At 46.8% G+C, this 25,739-nt stretch overlaps 1 protein-coding gene across 2 annotated transcripts in view; it reads left to right on the forward strand.

The window, feature by feature from the left end:
• LOC128693430 (CCN family member 2) overlaps positions 1-14,621 on the forward strand; it is a 627,795-nt gene extending 613,174 nt beyond the window's left edge. For both annotated transcript variants that reach the window (XM_053783103.2, XM_070097430.1), the window contains one exon: positions 12,705-14,621. In XM_053783103.2, the coding sequence (XP_053639078.2) occupies positions 12,705-13,385 (681 nt within the window). In that variant the 3' untranslated portion in view covers positions 13,386-14,621. The remainder of the gene's footprint in view (positions 1-12,704) is intronic.
• Positions 14,622-25,739: the final 11,118 nt, after the last annotated feature.

A 25,739-nucleotide genomic window follows, 5' to 3' on the forward strand; every position in this document is an offset into this window, starting at 1 on the left:
GTTGAAGTAGACATTCCATAACAATGGACCCAGCACGCTTCCTTGTGGAACGCTTGCCCCAATAGGATGCCTTGCTGATTCCGTTCCATTGAGGACTACACTTAGAGATCTACCATGAAGGTAATCACTGAGGAGACATAGCGTAGAGCCTGCAATTCCCAGTGCTTGAAGTTTTGCTAAGAGGCCCTGGTGCCACACCCGGTCGAAAGCGCCAGCAATGTCCAGTGCTACCACACAGCTGACTTTGGATTCATCCAGTGACTGGTGCCACTTAGTGGAGAGGTTTAACAACAGATCAGCAGCAGAGTAACCTTTCCTGAAGCCATATTGACGATCACAAAGTAGTGAGTGGTAGTTAAAAATATCTGTCATTTGTCTTGAGATTATTGACTCAAGGATCTTACCAGTGATTGACAGGAGTGACACTGGTCTGTAATTGCTGATTTCTGCTCTGCTCTTCTTTTTGTGAACAGGGACTACATTTGCCTCTTTCCATAGAGAGGGCCATTTACACTGTACTAGGCAGTGCTGAAAGATGCGAGTTAGAGGTGCTGCTAGCTGGTCTGCACATCTTCTCAACAATCTTGAGGCTCAACTTATCTGGGCCCTCCACAGCCTTTTCTTGGTCAAGTGATTTAAGAAGGAAATGCACCTCCTCCTGCCTTATTGTCACCACTGACAGTTTTGACACAGTTCTTGCAGCTAGCCAAGGAGGGTCCCTTGCTGGATCAGGAACTTGCATTTTGGTAGCAAAGTGTTCAGCAAAGAGGTCCGCCTTCTCTTGACTACTAGTAGAGGTGGTCCCATCCTGTCGATTTTGAGGTGGAATAAGTTCATCAGGCAGATAACCTTGTCTGTCCTTGACCAGGGACCACCAGGTTTTGGAGCCTACCCTACCTGATGCTAACTTTCTTTTAGTGTCCACCTCCCATTTAGCAATGGCCCACTTTTGAACATCACCCATATGCCTACAGGCTTGCATGTGCAAGTTCCTGTTATAGGTGGTAGGATGTCTCTTATACCTTCGCCATGCTTTGTACTTAGCAGTAGCAGCCTCTCTACAACGAAAGCCAAACCAAGGCTGATCTGTGAAGCTTTGTCACATATTGCCGGTGAGGAATGTGTTCTTGTTGCAGATTAAGGATGTGTCCAGTGAAGGCTTTCACTTGGTTGTCAACATCCCCTTGGAGAAGAGCATTCCAGTCGGTGGTGGCGAGCTCAGAGCAAAGGGCTGGCCAATTACCTCTTTCCCATAGCCAGGTTGTGCGTGTGGACTCCTCACCTCGTTCTGTTGGGATCTTAAGTGTGGTAAAAACAGCCTTGTGGTCAGACGATCCAACGTAGCCGAGGGGTTGACAAGTGACTATGCCTTCTGCCAGATCACTCACTACTGGGTCAAGGGAGGAGCCAGAGATATGAGTAGGGAAATCAACAAAGTTTCTCATGTCAAACACTGCAAGAAGGTCATCAAAGTCCCTCTGTATAAGGTGCTGGTTGAGGTCACCAACAATTATAATATGTTGACAGATGTGTTGTAGCAGAAGGGAGTCAATATTTTCCATTAGGAAGTTGATAGGGTCTGCGTGTTGCCACTGAGGTCTGTACATTGCACATGCTAGTACAGAGGTACTAGTGTTTATACAGAGCTTGAAGAACATCATTTCAAGATGTGTAGGGGTGGCAACATCTATTTGCTGGGCATGAACACTTTTAGAGAAGCACACAGCAACACCACCTCCTTGCCCTTGCCTGTCTCTTCTCATCCATGAGGTGTAGCCAGCAATTCTTGCAAAATTTTCTGGAGTCCTGTCATCCAAAAATGTTTCAACAACAGCCTATCATGTCGGGACGTCGAGTGTTCACAAAGCAGTGTGAGCTCTCCAACATTAGTAATGAAACCTCTAATGTTGGCCGACAGGATGCTGATAGACTGGCTCCTCATGATGAAGTGGTCAGCTTGAGGTGGTGGGTGTGTAGGGAATGTAAGGTGCCTGCCCTTGAGAGGAGGTAGGGTACTGAGGCAGCTGCAGGGGATGTAGGTCTGTGGTCTTGTATAAGGCCCAATCCCACCTGCTGGGCTGGGATAGGAGTAGCTAAGTGGGTGACGTGTGAGAGTGTTCACCAATTCAGAGATCCTGCTGGTGTTCTGAGAACAGGTCTTAAACTTCAAACAGGTGGCCCTGTCTGTCAAGTTCCTTTTTCTTCCGACACTGGTCCTCCTTATGTCCTTTCTTGTAGCAGTAATTACACCTGGTATCTCGCAGGCAGGTTGTTGGCGAGTGCCTCTTCCGGTGACAGCGAGCACAGCCTAGGTGCCTGGGAGGGTGGACTAGGATTTGTTGCACCTCCTGTGTTTCGCAGATTTGTCCTCAGATTCTGCCGCTGGAACTGTGTTAGTGGAGGGTGAGACGGCTGTAGATGTCTTCCTCCTCCACGTCCTCCTCCACGTCCTCTGCCCCGTCCTCTACCAGTTCTGACAGATGTGTCCCTGCTGTTCGTACTTCGGCGCAGTAGGTGATCAGGTGCAGTGATAGTTCCCTGATCACTAACTGCACCGTTCTCTGGTGGAGAAACTCCTGGCTCAGAACTTGCTGTCGAAGCACTGCTACCAGATTCTAGAATAGTATCGGCAGGTGTGCTGACAGGTGTAGGATCAGAGATGGTATGTGCACTGTCAAATAGACTGGCAGTAACTGAAGCAGAGATGTCAGGTGTAGGAGAATTAACAGATCCAAGGCTTCCCTCGTTGCTGGGAAGAGGATTTGTTCCCTCTGTGGTGGTCAGAGGAATTGTGTTAAAATTCCCAAAGGTAGTGTTTTGAACTCTGTCAGTCTGTGGGACCTCTCTCTTTCTCTCTCTCTCTCTCTCTCTCTCTCTCTCTCTCTCTCTCTCTCTCTCTCTCTCTCTCTCTCTCTCTCTCTCTCTCTCTCTCTCTCTCTCTCTCTCTCTCTCTCTCTCTCTCTCTCTCTATATTTTTTTTTTTTTTTTTTTTTTTTTTTTTTTTTTTTTTTTTTTTTTTTTTTTTTTTTTTTTTTTTTTTTTTTTTTATTTTTTTTGCACAAGGGTTAGGAGGATCCTAGCTTTATTGACAGCTATTTACAGGTTAAGGATTCCCTAACTTTTTGTTAGCAAAGCTAGGCTGTTACCTACATCAGCTCATTTGAAAGCATTTTTATTGTTATGAGACATACAAGTAGGGAACAGGATGAAGTTGGAGCCATCTGTGGGCCAGCATTTTCATTTGATCAACTGACGTTATCTCGTTGACATCATTATGCTGTACGAATGTGTTCCATACTCGAGTCATCCTGGGTATGTATGATCTCAGATGGAGTGATGTTCTGGAGAAGGGTACAGCCAGAGTGAAGTTGCTGCTTTCTGCCCGTCTTGTGGCATAAAAGCTTGTTTCACGCTGTCCTCGAAGTGGATCCAAGTGTAGTATTTGACAATATTGGCCTTGTACATAACAGTAAGGCCACCCACATCCCTCCTATGTTGAAGGCTCTGCTGAAATGACAGATCTATCCAGGATGGGTCCAGGCGAGAGATGAGACGTCTTGCTCTGTTCTCTACTCTGTCAAGCAGTCGCAGATGAGGAGGGGGCAGGCAAACCAAGAAAGTGGAGCATACTCAAGGTGTGAGCGTACTTGTGCCTCTGTACAGGATCTTGCAACCCCTACTGTCAAGCAGATGCGAGATACGGCGAAGTGCTGTAAGCTTCCTGGCTGCCTTGTTTGCAAGATTTACAACATGGTTCTTCATGGTTAGTTTGGAGTCAAATTTCACCCCAAGGATATCAACTTCTTCTCCAGGTGCCAACATCGTCCCATTCATCCTTACTACTGCACCAGCATTACCATCATGGTGCCTAGAGACGATCATCATTTGCGTTTTCTCAGGTGCAAATGTTACTTGCCATCTATTTCCCCAAGCTGATATAGCTCTCAGCTGGTGATTGATGTAGCTTAGAGCAGCTGGCATTTCTTCTCTCTCTCTCTCTCTCTCTCTCTCTCTCTCTCTCTCTCTCTCTCTCTCTCTCTCTCTCTCTCTCTCTCTCTCTCTCTCTCTCTCTCTCTCTCTCTCTCTTTCTCTCTCTCTCTCTCTCTCTCTCTCTCTCTCTCTCTCTCTCTCTCTCTCTCTCTCTCTCTCTCTCTCTCTCTCTCTCTCTCTCTCTCTCTCTCTCTCTCTCTCTCTCTCTCTCTCTCTCTCTCTCTCTCTCTCTTTTTTTTTTTTTTACACAGGGTTTGACAAGGTTAAGGATCCCTAGCTTTATTGACAGCTATATTACAGGTTAAGGATTCCTAACTTTATTGGCAAGCTAAGAGCTGTTACCTACATCAGCTCATTTGAAAGCATTTTTATTGTTATGAGACATACAAGTACGGGACAGGATGAAGTTGGAGCCATCTGTGGGCCAGCATTTTCATTTGATCAACTGACTTTATCTCGTTGATACCATTATGCTGTACGAATGTGTTCCATACTCTAGTCATCCTGGGTATGTATGATCTCAGATGGAGTGATGTTCTGGAGAAGGGTACAGCCAGAGTGAAGTTGCTGCTTTCTGCCCGTCTTGTGGCATAAAAGCTTGTTTCACGCTGTCCTCGAAGTGGATCCAAGTGGGATTTTGACAATATTGGCCTTGTACATAACAGTAAGGCCACCCACATCCCTCCTATGTTGAAGGCTCTGCTGAAATGACAGATCTATCCAGGATGGGTCCAGGCGAGAGATGAGACGTCTTGCTCTGTTCTCTACTCTGTCAAGCAGTCGCAGATGAGAGGGGGGCAGGCAAACCAAGAAAGTGGAGCATACTCAAGGTGTGAGCGTACTTGTGCCTCGTACGGATCTTGCAACCCCCCTACTGTCAAGCAGATGCGAGATGCGGCGAAGTGCTGTAAGCTTCCTGGCTGCCTTGTTTGCAAGATTTACAACATGGTTCTTCATGGTTAGTTTGGAGTCAAATTTCACCCCAAGGATATCAACTTCTTCTCCAGGTGCCAACATCGTCCCATTCATCCTTACTACTGCACCAGCATTACCATCATGGTGCCTAGAGACGATCATCATTTGCGTTTTCTCAGATGCAAATGTTACTTGCCATCTATTTCCAGAAGCTGATATAGCTCTCAGCTGGTGATTGATGTAGCTTAGAGCAGCTGGCATTTCTTCTCTTGGATAAGTGAATGTCAGTGTACAGTCGTCTGCATATGCATGTGATTCTGGGATGAGATGAAGAAGGTCGTTGAAGTAGACATTCCATAACAATGGACCCAGCACGCTTCCTTGTGGAACGCTTGCCCCAATAGGATGCCTTGCTGATTCCGTTCCATTGAGGACTACACTTAGAGATCTACCATGAAGGTAATCACTGAGGAGACATAGCGTAGAGCCTGCAATTCCCAGTGCTTGAAGTTTTGCTAAGAGGCCCTGGTGCCACACCCGGTCGAAAGCGCCAGCAATGTCCAGTGCTACCACACAGCTGACTTTGGATTCATCCAGTGACTGGTGCCACTTAGTGGAGAGGTTTAGCAACAGATCAGCAGCAGAGTAACCTTTCCTGAAGCCATATTGACGATCACAAAGTAGTGAGTGGTAGTCAAAAAAATCTGTCATTTTCCTTGAGATAATTGTCTCAAGGATCTTACCAGTGATTGACAGGAGTGACACTGGTCTGTAGTTGCTGATTTCTGCTCTGCTCTTCTTTTTGTGAACAGGGACTACATTTGCCTCTTTCCATGGAGAGGGCCATTTACACTGTACTAGGCAGTGCTGAAAGATGCGAGTTAGAGGTGCTGCTAGCTGGTCAGCACATCTTCTCAACAATCTTGGGCTCAACTTGTCTGGGCCCACAGCCTTTTCTTGGTCAAGGAGTGAGAAGGAAAGGGAAATGCACCTCCTCCTGCCTTATTGTCACCACTGACAGTTTTGACACAGTTCTTGCAGCTAGCCAAGGAGGGTCACTTGCTGGATCAGGACTCTCTCTCTCTCTCTCTCTCTTTCTTTCTCTCTCTCTCTCTCTCTCTCTCTCTCTCTCTCTCTCTCTCTCTCTCTCTCTCTCTCTCTCTCTCTCTCTCTCTCTCTCTCTCTCTCTCTCTCTCCTGCTACCATCAACTTTAAGAGGGACTGGGAGATGTACTCACATCTTCCACTTCCTGCCATCTTGTTCACGATATTAGTCACGTTGTTCCATCTCCATTTGCTGCACCTTGTCTGTCATCAAGGTCCACAGCCCTTGAAAGAAGGTTCCTTGATGCTGACGAACGTCTCTTGATTTAAGAAACTGAACCTACTCTCCTTCCTTGGAATAAACCTTATTATCTATTCCACTCGTCCTGTTAGATCCCAACTTCTTCATCGCCTCAAAGTGAATATAATAATATAATAATTTAATATAACAATAATAATTATAATAATTTATCATTATTATTATGATAGCTGTTGTTGTTTTCATCATTTTCTTGTTCTTTCTCTGTTCCTCCTCTTTCTTCTTCTTATTACTGTTATTATCATTACACACACACACACATACACACACACACACACACACACACACACACACACACACACACACACACACACACACACACACACACACACACACACACACACACACACACACACACACACACACACACACACACACACACACACACACTCACACACACACACATACACATTAAGAAAATATCGTAAGCCAAGCGATACAGGATGTAAAACAACTATGCGTGAGTAGACTAGTATCTCTAGGCCTTTCGTATTGCAATCAACACATCATCAGGAGCTTGCAAAGTTGCAGAAAAAAGGATGATGTCCGAGCCTATACGATCGTGTTGCCTCAACATGACTCACGAAATCGTAATGACACGATTGATTTTTTTTACGATAGTATTGGCTCGGTCATATTATGTAATAACATATACCTATTGGTCAAAAAGAATGAAAAGATGGAATTTACGTGGAGAGGGTTTCGGGGGTCAACGCCCCCGCGGCTCGGTCTGAGACCAGGCCTCATGGTGGACCAGGGGCTGATCAACCAGGGTGTTACTGCTGGCCGCACGCAAGCTGACGTACGAACAACAGCCCGGTTGGTCAGGTACTAACTTTAGGTGCCTGTCCAGTGCCTTCTTGAAGACAGTCAGGGGTCTATTGGTAATCTCCCTTATGTATGCTGGGAGGCAGTTGAACAGTCTTGGGCCCCGGACACTTATTGTGTTGTCTCTCAGTGTACTCGTGGCGCCCCTGCTTTTCATTGATGGAATATTGCATCTCCTGCAGAGTATTTTGCTGTCATAGGAAGTGATTTTCGTGTGCAAGTTTGTAGGTAGTGTTAGGGGAAGCGGCATATTGAAATGTGTGTTTGTGTGTGTGTGTGTGTGTGTGTGTGTGTGTGTGTGTGTGTGTACTCACCTATATGTACTCACCTATTTGTGGTTGCAGGGGTCGAGTCATAGCTCCTGGCCCCGCCTCTTCACTGATTGCTACTAGGTCCTCTCTCTCCCTGCTCCATGAGCTTTATCATACCTCGCCTTAAAACTATGTATGGTTCCCGCCTCCACTACTTCAAAATAATTAACAAACATCACTATCTCCAAACTCTGCATCAGAGTACACACAGTACTTTACAGGATCATACACACGACTCAAAACAACCCGGTTCTAACCTTTCGTCCAAAGTCCCTCGACATGTCAATAATGTCCCTACCGCAGTTTCCTCTCACACTTCCAAGAATCGTCCAACTAAGCAATTCCTTCTCTTATGCTCTCTTTTTGAAAGTCCTTGAACAAAATTCTTTCTCTCCAGTTGACTTCTTTTTCCCACCACAGCATTAACGAGACACTTCTTCACCAAGTTGGGCAGAACATTTCCTTCCTATGTACAGAACAGGCACATAATCTTTCACTTCTTGACGATGTTGACAACCCACCAATTATGATTCGCAAGCACATGTCCCTTAGTTCTTGCTGTGAATCTATTGTCCGTCCACATACAATCATACAACGCGACTTTCTTGCGTGTAATGAAGACATTCTGGAGCAACTCACGCTCCAGAATCTCCAGACCATAAGAGTTGACACATTCCATGCCCAAGAGAGGAGGTGCTATCCTTGCAATATAGCGAGGCTAACTTTTGACAGCCGTGAGCTGCCACCATCTGTTTACGTAGCGGGACAACACCTACAAGTGCGGGAGGTGATCCCTACCCTGCAGAAATGAAGAAAATGCTGGCGCTTCTGTTACCCGGGAAAAAAAAATGCAGGTGAGAAGCAGAATGCCCTGTCTGTGGTGCAGCCAACCATAGCAGTCCGTCCTGCAGCCACCTTCCTGCCTGCCTTAAGTCCAAAGAGGCGCACCCGGCCTATTCTCGCCATTGCCCAATTTTCTTAAGAAAAAAGGGAGATCCATTGTGTTTTGGAGAAAGAGGGTTTCTCTTGCGCCATGGCAGTTTCCCACCTCCGCCTCCAGGGAAGACGCCCACGGCTCTCTTATTCCAGGCTCGCTAGACAAACTCCACACTTCGGTGATGCCTGCTTCCACAATTGCCTTTGCGCCTCTTACTTCCACAGTCAACTCTGTGTCCAACCCTTTTAAGGTCCTGGGCTCTGAGGTTCCAACCTAATCATCTCTTAATGTCTCTACTTCTTCACCTTCCCACTCATATGTTTCAAAGTCTACGCGCCCCATCCAATCACATCCCTTCTTCTTCGAAGTCTAATCTTCACTGACGTCCAAAGCTCTTTCAACACCCAAACTACATGACATTCCCAAACATTATCCTTTCCCTATCTCTGAGTCTAGACCTTTACCTCGTGATGCATCTGATACTGCTGTGGAGGGTCATCCATCCCCAAGCACAGTTGTTCTCTCGCCTGTCCCTCCGGAATTTCTGCCTACCAAAACACCTCCACCCCTTTCTTGGTGTCTTTCGTTGTCTCGAGCTCAGCAGACGGAGGATCGAGCCTCCACCAGTCATGCGCTGAATGACCCACATGGGTTTAGCGTTTAACATGAATTATTACATTTTTTATTCCTCTGCAGCCAAACTCTCTCCGACTTCTCTCTCATCCGAAAGTACTGAAGCCATCTTTGCGTTTGTCGAGGAGACAACACCTATAATAGACACCGGTCCACCCACAACACTTCACATTCTAACCTTCAGCACATTTCTTCACACCATCCTAATACCTCCCTCCTTACTAATTTCCAAATGCCTCCACATGTTGACTATACTAACCCTCCTCGTCCGTAGACACTTGCAAAATGTTGCTGTTACTCTCTATTAGCCGTTCATGGCTGATTTCCAGTGGAATATTCGAGGCCTCACGGGTAATCGGGGAGAGCTTCAGGTTTTGCTCTCCCAGTTTCCCCCTGTTTGTGTCTATTTGCAAGAACCAAAAATTGCGCTCTACTGATCTCCTCCTCTCCTCATATAAGATTTTAATGCTCATCATTTCCTCTGGGTAGGGTCTCACTGTGACTCTTGTGGTGATCAGTTAGAGTTTTTTCTCACTTCTCTTTCCCCTCAATGTTCTAAGTACAGATGCTCCCACTCATTTCGACCCTCACACTCAAACTTTGTCTTGTATAGATTTCTCAATTTGCTCCTCAACTGCCCTCGACTTTAGTTTGTGCTTCTGATTTACATAACTTCTTCTAGCAAAGAGGAGTCTAATGTGCCTTTCACGCTTCTAGAACTGGAGTCAACACTTTCCGCTTGCAGATCGTCGGCAGCTGGACTGATGGCATTCATATTCGTATGCTTCAGCATTTGCATCCGTCAGCCCTTACAGTCCTCTTACGTCTTTTAAATCTTATTTGGTCGCAAGGGTTCTTCCCCACTTGTGGAAATCTGCTGTTGTTCTGCTTTCTCGTAAACCAGGTACGTCCGGCCATGATGCCTCACACTATCGTCCCACTGTTTTTACCAGTGCAGCTTGTAAGTTGATGGAACGTCTAGTAAATAGTCATTTGGTGTGGTATTTAGGGGCACACAATAGCCTCTCCACTAGTCAATATGGCTTTCGTAAGGGCTTCTCCACTATTGACTCCTTCCTCAGCTTAGATACCCATGTACGTAATTACTTGCTAGTAACCACTCAGTTATTGCAATCTTTTATGATCTTGAAGAGGCATGTGACACCACTTGGAGATATAACATCTTGGCCCAAATTCATTTCTTAGACCTCTAAGGCAATCCGCTACTTTACCTAAAAACTTCTTATCTGAACATTTCTGTGCTCGGGTTAATAATTCTCTTTCCTCGGACTTTGTCCAAGCTGAAGGTGTCTCTCAGGGATGTGTCCTTAGCACTACTCTTTTTCTACTTGCTGCAAATGGTCTGGCCTCTGTTCTCCCATCTAATCTCATTATATTATGTTGATGACTTGCTACAGCCTGTGCAGGCGCTGACTGTCGCTTAGTAGCAGATTCAATAAAAAATACTGTGAACCGTGTTTTCCATTGGACCACTACTAGACGACCTGATGTCTCTGATATACCAGTGTACCTGTATGGCTCACGTAACCCTGAAAGTTATACGGTCAGATTCATTGGTCTTCTGTTTGATCGTCGACTGTCCCGGAAATCTCACATAACCCCCTGAAAACAACTTGTCACAGCCGGCTGAACCTCCTTAAAACCCTCACTCGTCTTTCGTCGGGGGCCGATGGTTCAAATTTCCTTCGATTGCATTCAGCCCTAATATGATCGAAACTAGAATATAATGACCAGATATATTCTATGGCTTCTCGCACAGCTCTTTCTAAACTTGATCAATCCATCATCAGTGATTACGTTTATGTCCAGGATGTTGTCGCTCTTGCCCTGTCGAGAGCTTATATGTGAATGTTCCAGCCTTGAACGACCGCAGTGATGCCGACAGCCTCCTCTATTTTGTCCGCTCTCATGACCTTCACGAACCTTCTACATACAGGATGGTAATGGACATTAGCGAGATAAAACGTCGTTCGGATTTTTAACCCCGGAGGGTTAGCCATCCAGGATAACCCAAGAAACCATACCCCCAGCTGGGATTGAACCCGCGGGCTTAGAGTCTCAAAACTCCAGCCCGTCGCGTTAGCCACTAGACCAGCTAGCCACAATAAGATTCATCCAACTAGGTATATTTCTACACCATAGGAAGGTTAGCACAGGCACCTCTGTGACCACAAATGCAAGTTTTTACAGACGAATCTCCAGCTAGCGTGGCCGTGACGAACTCTAGCTCAAGTTTGTTTGCAATCGTGTCATTACGATTTCTTGAATCATAACCCAAGAAAGTCAGTGCGTCATCGAGGACTGTCTAACTTATTTCCATTGTGGTCCTCAATCTTGTCCCCCAGGATGCGACCCACACCAGTCGACTAACACCCAGGTACCTATTTGCTGCTAGGCGAACATGACAACAGGTGTAAGGAAACGCGATGAAATGTTTCCACCCCGCCAGGAATCGAATCCGGGCCCTCCGAGTGTGAAGCGAGATCTTTACCAACCAAGCTACGGAGCCATTATTTGTCCACCGTCCCTGTTTCACCTCTTTTCGCTCTTGATTTCTCTTCAGCTGTTCCCTTTATACATTCACCCACCACCTAACTCTTCTCTTCCTGCTTGAGAAGTTCTGTCACATCGAGACTGTTCTTCCTCACTGTCGTTCCTGAAGCTTCAACACACACAGTTGCTTCCCGCTACCATTTCCTTAACCACTTCCGGTCTCATTCTCATTCCGTTACAGTACATACTGATGGTTCTAAATTCTGTCGTACCGAATAGGTAAAACTGATCAATTAGCAAGAACTCATTTAAAATTAAGTTCTTTCTAAAATTTTCTCTTATACTTTTAAAGATATATTTTTTTCATTTATGTTAATGTAAAAATTAATAATTTTGTACCAAAAGAACCTTAGAAAATTTACCTAACCTTATTATAAGCAGTGCAATTACATTTAGCCTAATCCAACTAAATATATTTTAGATAAGCTTACACTAATTTAATAATAAACAATCAATTAAATATATTTTTTTTCGTTAGGTTCAGATTAATTACTGCAGACACAGATTTTCACTGGCCTTATTCTGCAAGAAGAGCGTTGCTATTTATGCCAAAATCGCAAGTTTTAGCTATTCGGCACAATATATATATATGTCTGTGTGTACTCACCTAATTGTGGTTGCAGGGATCGAGACTCAGCTCCTGGCCCCACCTCTTCACTGAACGCTACTAGGTTCTATCTCTTTCTGCTCCATGAGCTTTATTATACCTCATCTTAAAGCTATGTATGGTTCCTGCCTCCACTACATCCCTCGCCAGACTGTTCCACTTCCTGACTACTCTATGACTGATGAAATGCTTCCTAACATCCCTTTGGCTCATCTGAGTCTTCAACTTCCAATTGTGACCTCTTGTTTCTGTGTCCCACTTCTGGAACATCCTGTCTCTGCCCACCTTGTCTATTCCACGCAGTATTTTGTATGTCGTTATCATGTCTCCCCTAACCCTCTGTCCTCCAGTGTCGTCAGGGCGATTTCCCTTAACCTTTCTTCGGGTGTGTGCGTGAGAGAGAGAGAGAGAGAGAGAGAGAGAGAGAGAGAGAGAGAGAGAGAGAGAGAGAGAGAGAGAGAGAGAGAGAGAGAGAGAGAGAGAGAGAGAGAGAGAGAGAGGGAATGTACAGAACAAGAACTAATAATCTCTCCACTGTTCTTGCAGCGTGGACACACGTGCAAGGCAACACAGAGGGAGGTGAAATCACTACGTCTCCGTGCTGGCTGGTGCATCAGTGAACACCGCTACAAACCCAAGCAGTGCGGGGCTTGTGTTGACCGCTGCTGCACTGTGCATACCTCCACCACCATTTCTGTGGCATTCCTCTGCCCTCTACATTACAACAAGGACCTCTCTGCCTCTCGACCTCGGTATCATATTCTTTCCAAACTACGTGGAACCCATCCTCTCACCCGTCCAACCACCACCACGACCACCACTACCCAAGCCCCTAATGTGTACGATATGATGGATGAAGGTCAGCCGGTAGTAGAAGTCGCTCAGACGTATATACGACCACTAGATAATGAAAATACAGCTGAGGGGCGTCATTATACAGACCTACAAGACGATAAACACCCAGCCAGCAACTACTACAAATACAAAATCGTCGGAAGTAGCAGCAGCTATCGTGAAAGTGACTTTCACTTGTTACATAATAACTTGTTAGTCGAGGGCGAGTTAGAATACGAGCGCATCCGAAGCGACAGCTACGAGGTGATTCATCACCAGGTGGAGTGGATCCTTAGGTGCAAATGCAGCAGGACCTGCGACATCCTGCCTGACGCACACCACTCCCAGGCGCAACCAGGAACATTGGACGACACCACAAGTACTCCTACGTAACATTACGGACATCTTTGTAACGTTACGAACACCAATGTTACCTTAAGGAGACCTGTGTATGCCCTAATAAAAGTGACAACAATCCCTCTAGTTACATAGGATGACTTCCAAGGAACACTTCGTAAGAAATTATAGCAACTCAAGGATATCGGTAGCATATCGCAGTCACACAGTGAAGAGCAGTGTGTGGAAAAAAGGCGTCACACCCATCAAAAACGAGCATCACTACATAAACACCAAACTCAGGTGTAAGATAGAGGTATCACCCAGTGAATCCCAGCACCACTACTCCACAACACACGTCCAACATGTCGATGTTTCACCCAGGAGATACCAGCACCACCGCACCATAACACAGGTCCAGGATGCTGCTGCTCAATAGTCGAAACAAATACTTCTTTATAAGTTAGCCTTGAGAGTGTGGTTAGTGGTGTAGGGAAGTCTGGAATAGAACCTTACCTCATCAGTATAATTATATTCACGGGTAAGCTCTAAACAAGTAAGGTTATTTAGTGCCTGTTGAATGGGAGACGTGGAATGTAAATTAGCCTTGATCTGAATCAAGAGGTGCACACCAACTTAAAGTAATTCATCTTGAAGGGGAGAGTATGATCAGTAGTGGGAGGAAGTCTTCTATAACTGTCTATACCGTGATACGATGGAATCGAATAATAAACAAATCAAGGTCAGATGTCCACGCACCTCGAACACAAAGTGTCCTTGAACCTTTAAAATGTCTTGCTATTAACGTGTAAATTACATTTGCTGGTAAAATTAATATTCGCACATTTTTTTCTGGGAGATTCGGCATTATAGCGTTAGGGTCTTGATTGGTAAATGTTATATTGTTAAGGTTATGTAATAATATATACTGAATGATACTTTCTATATAGCTGAGGTAATATAGTACTATGGTTCTTACATATCTATTAAGCTACCAGAGCTATATTTCTCAGGTCATTTCATTAACATGATAGGGTACACACACATGCAGTGGTACTCCTCTTGGGAGCACCACTGGGTCATCAGGCCATCCACACAGTCCTCAAGGACAAATTGAATGACCTGAAGAGAATAGAGGAGAGAATATGTGATCTTGATGCCCATGATGCTCTGTATCTCCTCACAAATTGTTTTACTCTGCCAAGACTCACTTCCTGACGTGCTCAGCCTCTTTCGACAACCCAACACTTAGTGAATATGACTTACTCCTGAGATCTATCTTTAAAAAGGCACTGAATCTGTCACTGGAAGATCAGAATTTCTGTCCTCGTGCGTGGCTTCTAGTGGACAAGTCAAGGATATTGTCCCCGAACTCTTAAGAGGTGCGGCAGGAGATCAAGACCCTAGGTTCACTGAAGCAGCTACGCTGTGGGACACCCTTGTAGACTCCTCCAGCAGAGCAGCTTCGCCCAGAGAGCACAAACAGTCCCACTGGGACAAACCGATCATGGAAAAAATCGCCAACACAATGCTCAACAATGCTTCAGGAAAGGACAGAGTTCGTCTCCTGGCTACTAAGGCACCACATTCGGGAGATTTCCTTTTAGTTGTTCGCAGCTCCTCCCTGGGCAACCGACTCTACCCAAAGGCCATTCGGATTGGTGTTGCTCTTCGCCTAGCCGCTTCCATACTCACTGAACGTAGGTGCATTTGCGGTAGGGCGTCAGCTGATCAATTCGGACATCAGGGTCTCATGTGTCATACATCAGAAGGGAAGTATCATAAAAAGAAGCCTCGCCACAGCCCGTTACCCAGCTCAACGGGAACCACAAGTATGGAGGTCAGACGGAAGTCAAAAAGTCCAGATGGATCCACTATGCTACCCTGGAAAGATAGTAAGCAGATTGCCTGGGACTACACCTGTGCTGCCACTTTGGCGGACACCTATATGCCATACTCTGAAGTTGATGGGGGTGGAGCCGCCAGTTACAGGAAAACCCAGAAAATCCGCAATTATGACGGCCTGCCCAGTTGCTATAACTTCATCCCAGTAGGGTCAGAGACCCTTGGAGCATGGGGCAAGTGTGCTCTGAAATTCCTCAAAGAGCTGGGAGAAAAACCTCATCACACAAACTAAGGATCACAGAGGGCCAGCTTCCTCTTTCAGAGATTCAGTGTCGCGATCAAGAGGGGAAATGCCTGCGGCATTCTGGGCTCGCGGCCGACTGCCGGGGAGCTGGATGAAGTGAAATATCATGTATGTTGTTTTACTCCCTATTGTATTTTTGTTAATGTATTTTGTCTTTAAATAAAGTTTACATAGAATATAACATATAGGGGCTGGTAGGAGAAGAAAATGTTCAAACAGCTCTGGGGAAAATCTTGAGTTTTCCCTGAAGTAAGTTTATTCTTTTCTCTGAGGATGAGGGTCCCCAGTCCAGTTCCAGAGGTGGTACCTCTCTACATATATATATATATATATATATATATATATATATATATATATATATATATATATATATATATATATATATATATATATATATATATATATATATATATATATATATATATATATATATATATAATATATATATCTGTGTGTATGTGCGGGTTCAATCCCGGCCGGGGTATGGTTTGTGTGTGTGTGTGTGTTTGTGTGTGTGTGTGTGTGTGTGTGTGTGTGTGTGTGTGTGTGTGTGTGTGTGTGTGTGTGTGTGTGTGTGTGTGTGTGTGTGTGTGTGTGTGTGTGAAATGTCGTGTCGAATAGGTAAAAGCTTGTCAGTTAGCAAGAACTCATTTAAAATCATTTAAAATTAAGTACTATCTAAAATTTTCTCTTGTATGTTTAAAAATATTTTTTCATATATGTTAATGTAAAAATTAATCATTTTGTACCAAAAGAACCTTAGAAAACTTACCTATCCTTATTAAAACAAGCGCAATTTAATTTAGTCTAATCCAACTATATGTATTTTAGATAAGTTTACAATAATTTAACAATAAACAAACACAATGGAATACTGTATATGCAAATTTTCGCTTGCCAAATTCGGCAAGAATAGCTTTGCTATTTAAGCCAAAATGGCAAGTTTTAAGTATTCGTCTCTCTCTCTCTCTCTCTCTCTCTCTCTCTCTCTCTCTCTCTCTCTCTCTCTCTCTCTCTCTGCAGCTACACACATACAAACAGCATAAGCGGTTTGAAAGGAACACTGGGTTACCCTTGTTTACTCTGAGAAATTTTATTTTCTAAATTGGGCGAAAAGACCCGCTCTTGTAAACCTCAGGAAAATGAAGCAACATGTATATAAGTGTAGAAAACCACTGGTTCTCTAATCTAACAGAGTTTCTCGTCAGGAGACAAATGACGTAGTCAGACCACTGTTTTCAATATTACTCTTGTGTTATACTGGTTGTCATAACAGACAAAATATCACTATAGCAATAGTGACAATGGTAGTTATATTATGTTAATGGGGAATTGGGATGAGCATTACTTAAAATAAACGTATTTTTGTAGGCCTATATGTAAGCTGGTTGATTTATTTTATATGTCAATATATGTCAATATATGCGTTAATGTTTACTTGCAAAGACATTCTACAAATATCTTTAGTAATAAATCATGAGACGGACGTCTACCACTGACTTAGCAGAATATTAACGAAGATCTCACATGTCAAATTTATGATAAGGAACTTCTCTTGATGCAACTGTGGGTGACGTATCTCGAAATAGTTGACCATTCCTGCTGTAAATCCAAGACCGTAAACATGAGAAGAAATGTGTTAAAATATTTGCTGTAAGTCCAAGCATTTAACATATATTCTAGAGTTACCTATTGGCTTTGTATGTTTGTGAATTAGACACCATTCTACAGTTACTGTTAATGAGGTTTGTGGAATTATAGCAGTTAAAGATCTCGTCAAAAGAAAACAATAGCATCAGTCTGGCCTTCATGCAGTTTCTGATCCATGTAAGTAACCCCAGGCAAAATACAGAAGGAAATAGTTTTACAGGAAATGCAAATATTCGACAGTCAATTACATCTCCGTTCGTAAATTAAGAAATCAAAGTATTCGACAAGAAAAAAATAGATTTGCGAAGCGTGGCTGGGTGGCTCAATTACTAGTATTATTGCAAAAATTTATCGAGAGAGTGACAAGACACTGAATAACTAGTGAGAAATTTATTTAGCAGAAGCTAATTGGTCCGCTAAAGGTTTCCGAAGTTAGCGGAAATGTTAATCCGCTAAAGAAAAAATGAGTTCCGCTTAATTAGCGGATTAGCGGAACTGTGCCCACTGCTGTGTATGACCCTGATGGTACAGCACTTACTTTTGATTGTAATAATAATAATCATTAATGTGAGTAAGCTTCACTCTCCATGTGTTCTGTCAAGCCACAAGCAACACAAGGATTCTTTTACAGCATCTGGGTTCTTGTTTTGTTTAAATTAGCTTGATAAAGGTCACTGAGACTGTTGCTTGTCAGCGTGCACTGCTAGCACCTGCTGCTTGTCAGCGTACACTGCTAGCACCTGCTGCTTGTCAGCGTGCACTACCAGCACCTGCTGCTTGTTAGCGTGCACTACCAGCACCTGCTGCTTGTCAGCGTGCACTACCAGCACATGCTGCTTGTTAGCGTGCACTACCAGCACCTGCTGCTTGTCAGCATGCACTGCCAGCACCTGCTGCTGCTTGTCAGTGTGCACTACCAGCACCTGCTGCTTGTTAGCGTGCACTACCAGCACCTGCTGCTTGTTAGCGTGCACTACCAGCACCTGCTGATTGTTAGCGTGCACTACCAGCACCTGCTGCTTGTTAGCGTGCACTACCAGCACCTGCTGCTTGTTAGCGTGCACTACCAGCACCTGCTGCTTGTTAGCGTGCACTACCAGCACCTGCTGCTTGTCAGCATGCACTGTCAGCACCTGCTGCTGCTTGTCAGTGTGCACTGCCAGCACCTGCTGCTTGTTAGCGTGCACTGGCAGCACCTGTTGCTTGTCAGCGTGCACTACCAGCACCTGCTGCTTGTCAGGGTGCACTGCCAGCACCTGCTGCTTGTAAGTGTGCACTACCAGCAACTGTTGCTTGTCAGCGTGCACTGGCAGCACCTGCTGCCTGTCAGCGTGCACTGCCAGCGCCTGCTGCTTGTCAGAGTGCACTGCAAGCACCTGCTGCTTGTCAGCGTGCACTGCCAGCATCTGCTGCTTGTCAGTGTGCACTGCCAGCACCTGTTGCTTGTCAGCGTGCACTGCCAGCACCTGCTGCTTGTCAGCGTGCACTGGCAGCACCTGCTGCTAGTCAGCGTGCACTGCCAGTCCCTGCTGTTTGTCAGCGTGCACTGCCAGCACCTGCTGCTTGTCAGTGTGCACTGCCAGCACCTGCTGCTTGTCAGCGTGCATTGCCAGCAGCTGTTGCTTGTCAGCGTGCACTTCCAACACCTGCTGCTTGTCAGCGTGCACTGCCAGCATCTGCTGCTAGTCAGCGTGCACTACCAGCACCTGCTGCTTGTTAGCGTGCACTACCAGCACCTGCTGCTTGTCAGCATGCACTGCCAGCACCTGCTGCTGCTTGTCAGTGTGCACTACCAGCACCTGGTGCTTGTTAGCGTGCACTACCAGCACCTGCTGATTGTTAGCGTGCACTACCAGCACCTGCTGCTTGTTAGCGTGCACTACCAGTACCTGCTGCTTGTTAGCGTGCACTACCAGCACCTGCTGCTTGTTAGCGTGCACTACCAGCACCTGCTGCTTGTCAGCATGCACTGTCAGCACCTGCTGCTGCTTGTCAGTGTGCACTGCCAGCACCTGCTGCTTGTTAGCGTGCACTGGCAGCACCTGTTGCTTGTAAGTGTGCACTACCAGCAACTGTTGCTTGTCAGCGTGCACTGGCAGCACCTGCTGCTGCTTGTCAGTGTGCACTGCCAGCACCTGCTGCTTGTTAGCGTGCACTGGCAGCACCTGCTGCTTGTAAGTGTGCACTACCAGCAACTGTTGCTTGTCAGCGTGCACTGTCAGCACCTGCTGCTGCTTGTCAGTGTGCACTGCCAGCACCTGCTGCTTGTTAGCGTGCACTGGCAGCACCTGCTGCTTGTAAGTGTGCACTACCAGCAACTGTTGCTTGTCAGCGTGCACTGGCAGCACCTGCTGCCTGTCAGCGTGCACTGCCAGCGCCTGCTGCTTGTCAGAGTGCACTGCAAGCACCTGCTGCTTGTCAGCGTGCACTGCCAGCGCCTGCTGCTTGTCAGCGTGCACTGCCAGCATCTGCTCCTTGTCAGTGTGCACTGCCAGCACCTGTTGCTTGTCAGCGTGCACTGCCAGCACCTGCTGCTTGTCAGCGTGCACTGCCAGCACCTGCTGCTTCTCAGCGTGCACTTCCAGCACCTGCTGCCTGTTAGCGTGCACTGCCAGCACCTGCTGCTTGTCAGCGTGCACTGCCAGTACCTGCTGCTTGTCAGAGTGCACTGTCAGCACCTGCTGCTTGTCAGCGTGCACTGTCAGCACCTACTGCTTGCCAGCGTGCACTGCCCGTACAAGCTGCTTGTCAGCGTGCACTACCAGCACCTGCTGCTAGTCAGCGTGCACTACCAGCACCTGCTGCTTGTCAGCGTGCACTGTCAGCACCTGCTGCTTCTCAGCGTGCACTGCCAGCACCTACTGCTTGCCAGCGTGCACTGCCCGTACAAGCTGCTTGTCAGCGTGCACTGCCAGCACCTGCTGCTAGTCAGCGTGCACTACCAGCACCTGCTGCTAGTCAGCGTGCACTACCAGCACCTGCTGCTTGTCAGTATGCACTGCCAGAACCTGCTGCTTGTCAGCGTGCACTACCAGCACCTGCTGCTTGTCAGCGTGCACTGCCAGCACCTGCTGCTTGTCAGCGTGCACTGCCAGCAACTACTGCTTGTCACTGTGCACTGCCAGCACCTGCTGCTTGTCAGCGTGCACTGCCAGCAACTACTGCTTGTCACTGTGCACTGTCAGCACCTGCTGCTTGTCAGCGTGCACTGCCAGCAACTACTGCTTGTCACTGTGCACTGCCAGCACCTGCTGCTTGTCAGCATACACTGCCAGCACCTGCTGCTTGTCAGCGAGCACTGCTAGCACCTGCTGCTTGTCAGCGTGCACTGCCAGCACCTACTGCTTGTCAGCGTGCACTTCCAGCATCTGTTGCTTGTCAGCGTGCACTGCCAGCACCTGCTGCTTGTCAGCATACACTGCCAGCACCTGCTGCTTGTCAGCGTGCACTGCCAGCACCTGCTGCTTGTCAGCGTGCACTGCCAGCACCTGCTGCTTGTCAGCGTGCACTGCCAGCACCTGCTGCTTGTCAGCATACACTGCCAGCACCTGCTGCTTGTCAGCGTGCACTGCCAGCACCTGCTGCTTGTCAGCATACACTGCCAGCACCTGCTGCTTGTCAGCGTGCACTGCCAGCACCTGCTGCTTGTCAGCGTGCACTGCCAGCACCTGCTGCTTGTCAGCATACACTGCCAGCACCTGCTGCTTTTCAGCGTGCACTGCCAGCACCTGCTGCTTGTCAGCATACACTGCCAGCACCTGCTGCTTGTCAGCGTGCACTGCCAGCACCTGCTGCTTGTCAGCATACACTGCCAGCACCTGCTGCTTGTCAGCGTGCACTGCCAGCACCTGCTGCTTGTCAGCATACACTGCCAGCACCTGCTGCTTGTCAGCGTGCACTGCCAGCACCTGCTGCTTGTCAGCATACACTGCCAGCACCTGCTGCTTGTCAGCGTGCACTGCCAGCACCTGTTGCTTGTCAGTGTTCACTGCCAGCACCTGCTGCTTGTCAGCGTGCACTGCCAGCTCCTGCTGCTTGTCAGCGTGCACTGCAGGCACCTGCTGCTTGTCAGTGTGCACTGCCAGCACCTGTTGCTTGTCAGCGTGCACTGCCAGCACCTGCTGCTTGTCAGTGTGCACTACCAGCACTTGTTGCTTGTCAGCGTGCACTGCCAGCACCTGGTGCTTGTCAGTGTGCACTGCCAGCACCTGCTGCTTGTCAGCGTGCACTGCCAGCACCTGCTGCTTGTCAGTATGCACTGCCAGCACCTGCTGCTTGTCAGTGTGCACTGCCAGCACCTGCTGCTTGTCAGCGTGCACTGCCAGCACATGCTGCTTGTCAGTGTACCTCTCCAGTAACTGTTACTTGTGACTGTGCACCTCTAGCAACTACTGCTTATGACTGTGCACCTCTAGCAACTGCTGCTTATGACTGTGCACCTCTAGCAACTGCTGCTTATGTCTGTGCACCTCTAGCAACTGCCGCTTGTGACTGTGCACCTCTAGCAACTACTGCTTATGACTGTTCACCTCTAGCAACTGCTTCTTATGTCTGTGCACCTCTAGCAACTGCTGCTTGTGACTGTGCACTTCTAGCAACTGCTGCTCGTGACTGTGCACCTCTAGCAACTGCTGCTTGTGACTGTATACTTCTAGCAACTGCTGCTCGTGACTGTGCACCTCTAGCAACTGCTGCTTGTGACTGTACACTTCTAGCAACTGCTGCTCGTGACTGTGCACCTCTAGCAACTGCTGCTTATGTCTGTGCACCTCTAGCAACTGCTGCTTATGACTGTGCACCTCTAGCAACTGCTGCTTATGTCTGTGCACCTCTAGCAACTGCTGCTTATGACTGTGCACCTCTAGCAACTGCTGCTGTGAGTGCACCTCACTACAGTCACCTCCACTCGACCTGCTATTACTACCATTGCAACTATCACAACAACTATTAGGACTGTAACTACCACCATCACCATCGCCACCACCATCACCACCACCATCACCACCACCATCACCATCACCACCACCACCATCACCATCACCATCACCTCAACTACAACAATTACCTTGATCACAGCCTCTACTAATACTTCTACAACCACTCACAGTATCTCCTGCATCACCATTAATATAACACCCTTTTCGTAGTCAGTCACCACTATCACAATCACTATCACAATCGCCGCTATTGCTGTCACTACTATCGAAGTCACCACTAACGTAGTCACTGCTATCAGGATCACCACTATCATAATCACCACTATCAGGATCACCACTATCATAATCACCACTATCGGAATCACAACTATCGTAAACACCACTAACGTAATCAATAATGTCACAATCACAGCTATCACAATCATCACTATCGCAATACGACCAACTTCACACACACACACACACACACACACACACACACACACACACACACACACACACACACACACACACACACACACACACACACACACACACACACACACATATGCCAGAATCGGAAGTCTATAAGGCGATCGTGTCATTTCCAGCAGGATCTGCAGGAGGTTACACTGGAATTCGACCTCAGCACCTCAAAGAGATGGTAAATCCAGTACTCGGTGAATCTGCATCAATTCTTCTCACCGAGTTAACAACTTTCGTCAACAATTGCCTGGCTGGGCGAATCCCAGAAGAAATTAAACCTTTCTTTTTTGGAGCCTCACTATGTGCTTTGAAGAAGAGGGATGGGGGAATCAGACCCATTGCAGTTGGAAACACTCTTCGCCGTCTCGTTGCCAAAGCAGCAGTGAGAAACATTCGCCTAGAAGCTGCCACTTTACTCCAGCCACACCAACTGGGCTTTGGGGTCTCTCAAGGCAGTGAAGCTGCAGCTCATGCGGCAAGGGCCTACATCAGGGACCTACCAGAAGACAAGGCCATAGTCAAACTTGATTTTAGAAATGCCTTTAATATGGTGAGGAGAGATGCTGTTTTGCCAGCTGTTCGGGTTCGGTTCCCCAGTCTCTTTCCCTTCATTTCAGCCGGCTACAGCAAACCCTCAATTCTTTTGTTTGGAGAACACGAAATTCAATCATCAGAGGGTGTTCAGCAGGGTGACCCACTTGCTCCACTTCTCTTCTGCTTGGCAGTAAGAGAACTAACTTCCAGCCTACGCAGTGAGCTCAATATATGGTACCTGGATGACGGCACTCTGGCAGGTACTGAAGAGTCCCTCGTGGGGGACCTACAACTGGTGAAAACACAGGGAGAAGGCTTGGGACTCATCCTCAATCCCTCTAAGTGTGAAATCATCACAGCGAACCAGGAAATAATCAATGCTGTGCGAAGAATCCTCCCGGAAATCTCAACTACAACTCCGTCCAACAGTACCCTCTTGGGGGCACCGCTGGGTCACCAGGCCATCGATACTGTCCTCAGGGACAAATTGAATGACCTTATGAGAATGGAGGAGAGAATAAGCGATCTTGATGCCCATGATGCTCTGTATCTCCTCACAAGGTGTCTTACTATGCCAAGACTCACTTACTTCTTGAGGTGTGCACCCTCTTTTGACAACCCAACACTCGATGAATATGACGCACACCTGAGATCAACTTTTAAGAAGGCACTGAACCTGTCACTAGAGGATGAGCAATGGGATCAGGCAACCCTCCCAGTGCGACTGGGAGGTATAGGGGTGCGTAAAGCAACGCATGTTGCTTTACCTGCTTTTCTGTCTTCGTGTTTGGCTTCCAGTGCATTAGTCAAGAAGATAGTGCCCGAACGCTTGAGAGACTTGGTAGGAGCTCAAGACCCCAGGTTTACTGAAGCAGCAATTCGGTGGGACACCCTTACAGACTCCTCCAGTAGACCAGCTCCTCCCAAACAGCACAAACAGTCCCACTGGGACAAACCGATCATGGAAAAAATCGCCAACACAATGCTCTCCAATGCTTCAGGAAAGAACAAAGCTCGTCTCCTGGCAGTGAAGGCACCACACTCAGGAGATTTCCTGTTAGCTGTTCCCAATTCCTCCCTGGGCACCCGTCTCGACCCACAGGCCATTCGGATTGGTGTTGCTCTTCGCCTAGCCGCCCCCATCCTCACCGAACATAGGTGTATTTGCGGCAGGGCGACAGCTGATCAATTCGGACTCCATGGTCTCGTGTGTCACACAGCAGAAGGGAAGTATGCCAGACATGAGGAGATCAATGACATAATAAAGAGAAGCCTCGCCACAGCCCGTTGCCCAGCTCAACGGGAACCCCAAGTACAGAGGTCTGATGGAAGTCAAAAGCGTCCTGATGGAGCCACTATGCTACCCTGGAAGGATGGAAAGCAGATTGCCTGGGACTACACCTGTGCTGCCACATTGGCAGACACCTACTTGCCATACTCTGTAGTGGAAGGGGGTGGAGCTGCCAGCCACAGGGAGACCCAGAAGATCCGAAAATATGAAGACCTTACCCCTTGCTATAACTTCATTCCAATAGGGTCGGAGACCCTTGGAGCATGGGGCAAGTGTGCTCTAAAGTTCCTCAAAGAGCTGGGTGAAAAGCTCATCATAGAAACCAAGGACCACAGGGCGACCAGCTTCCTCTTTCAGAGACTCAGTGTTGCGATCCAGAGAGGAAATGCCTGCAGCATTCTGGGCACGCGGCCCACCGCAGGGGAGCTGGACGAAGTATTCGAGATGTAGCTCTGAGTTACCTATGTTGTTTTACTTTGTATCATATTTTTGTGAATGTTTCGTCAATGTATTTTGTCTTTAAATAAAATATACATACATAATATAGGGGGTGGTAGGAGAAAATTCTCAAACAGCTTCAGGGAGAATCTTGAGTTTTCCCTGAAGCAAGTTTATTCTTTTCTCTGAGGATGAGGGTCCCCATGACAGTTCTAGAGGTGGTACCTCCCTATATATTTATATATATATATATATATATATATATATATATATATATATATATATATATATATATATATATATATATATATATATATATATAGAGGATATTACATATGAAAGCCCCTCAGGGCCAGTGACCACTTGGTTCTGAGCTTCGAATACATAGTAGAGTTACAAATGGAGAGGGAAGCAGGAAGGGCAGGACGAATGAAGCTAAACTACAAGAGAGAGGACTACAGAGGCACGGGGTTCAGTGGGACAGAGCAATGGTAGGGAAGTCAGTAACTGAGATGATGGAATATGTGACAACAATATACAAGGAAGCTGAGGTTAGGTTTGTACCCAAGGGTAACAGAAATGACAAGATGGCCAGGATGAGCCCTTGGTTCACTCAAAGGTGTAGAGAGGCCAAAACCAAGTGTGCTAGAGAATGGAAGAAGTGTAAATGACGATGGACTCAGGAGAATAAGGAGAGCAGTCGTAGAGCCAGAAATGAATATGCACAGGTAAGAAAGGAGGCCCAACGACAATACGAAAATGACATAGCAGAGAAAGCCAAATCTGATCCGAAGCTGTTGTACAGCCACATCAGGAGGAAAACAACAGTCAAGGACCAGGTAATTAGGCTCAAGAAGGAAGGAGGGGAGGTCACAAGAAATGCCCGAGAAGTATGTGAGGAGCTCAACATGAGATTCAAAGAAGTGTTCACAGAAGAGACAGAAGGG

Source organism: Cherax quadricarinatus, chromosome 57 (genome assembly GCF_038502225.1).
Source record: "Cherax quadricarinatus isolate ZL_2023a chromosome 57, ASM3850222v1, whole genome shotgun sequence".
NCBI lineage: Eukaryota > Metazoa > Arthropoda > Malacostraca > Decapoda > Parastacidae > Cherax > Cherax quadricarinatus.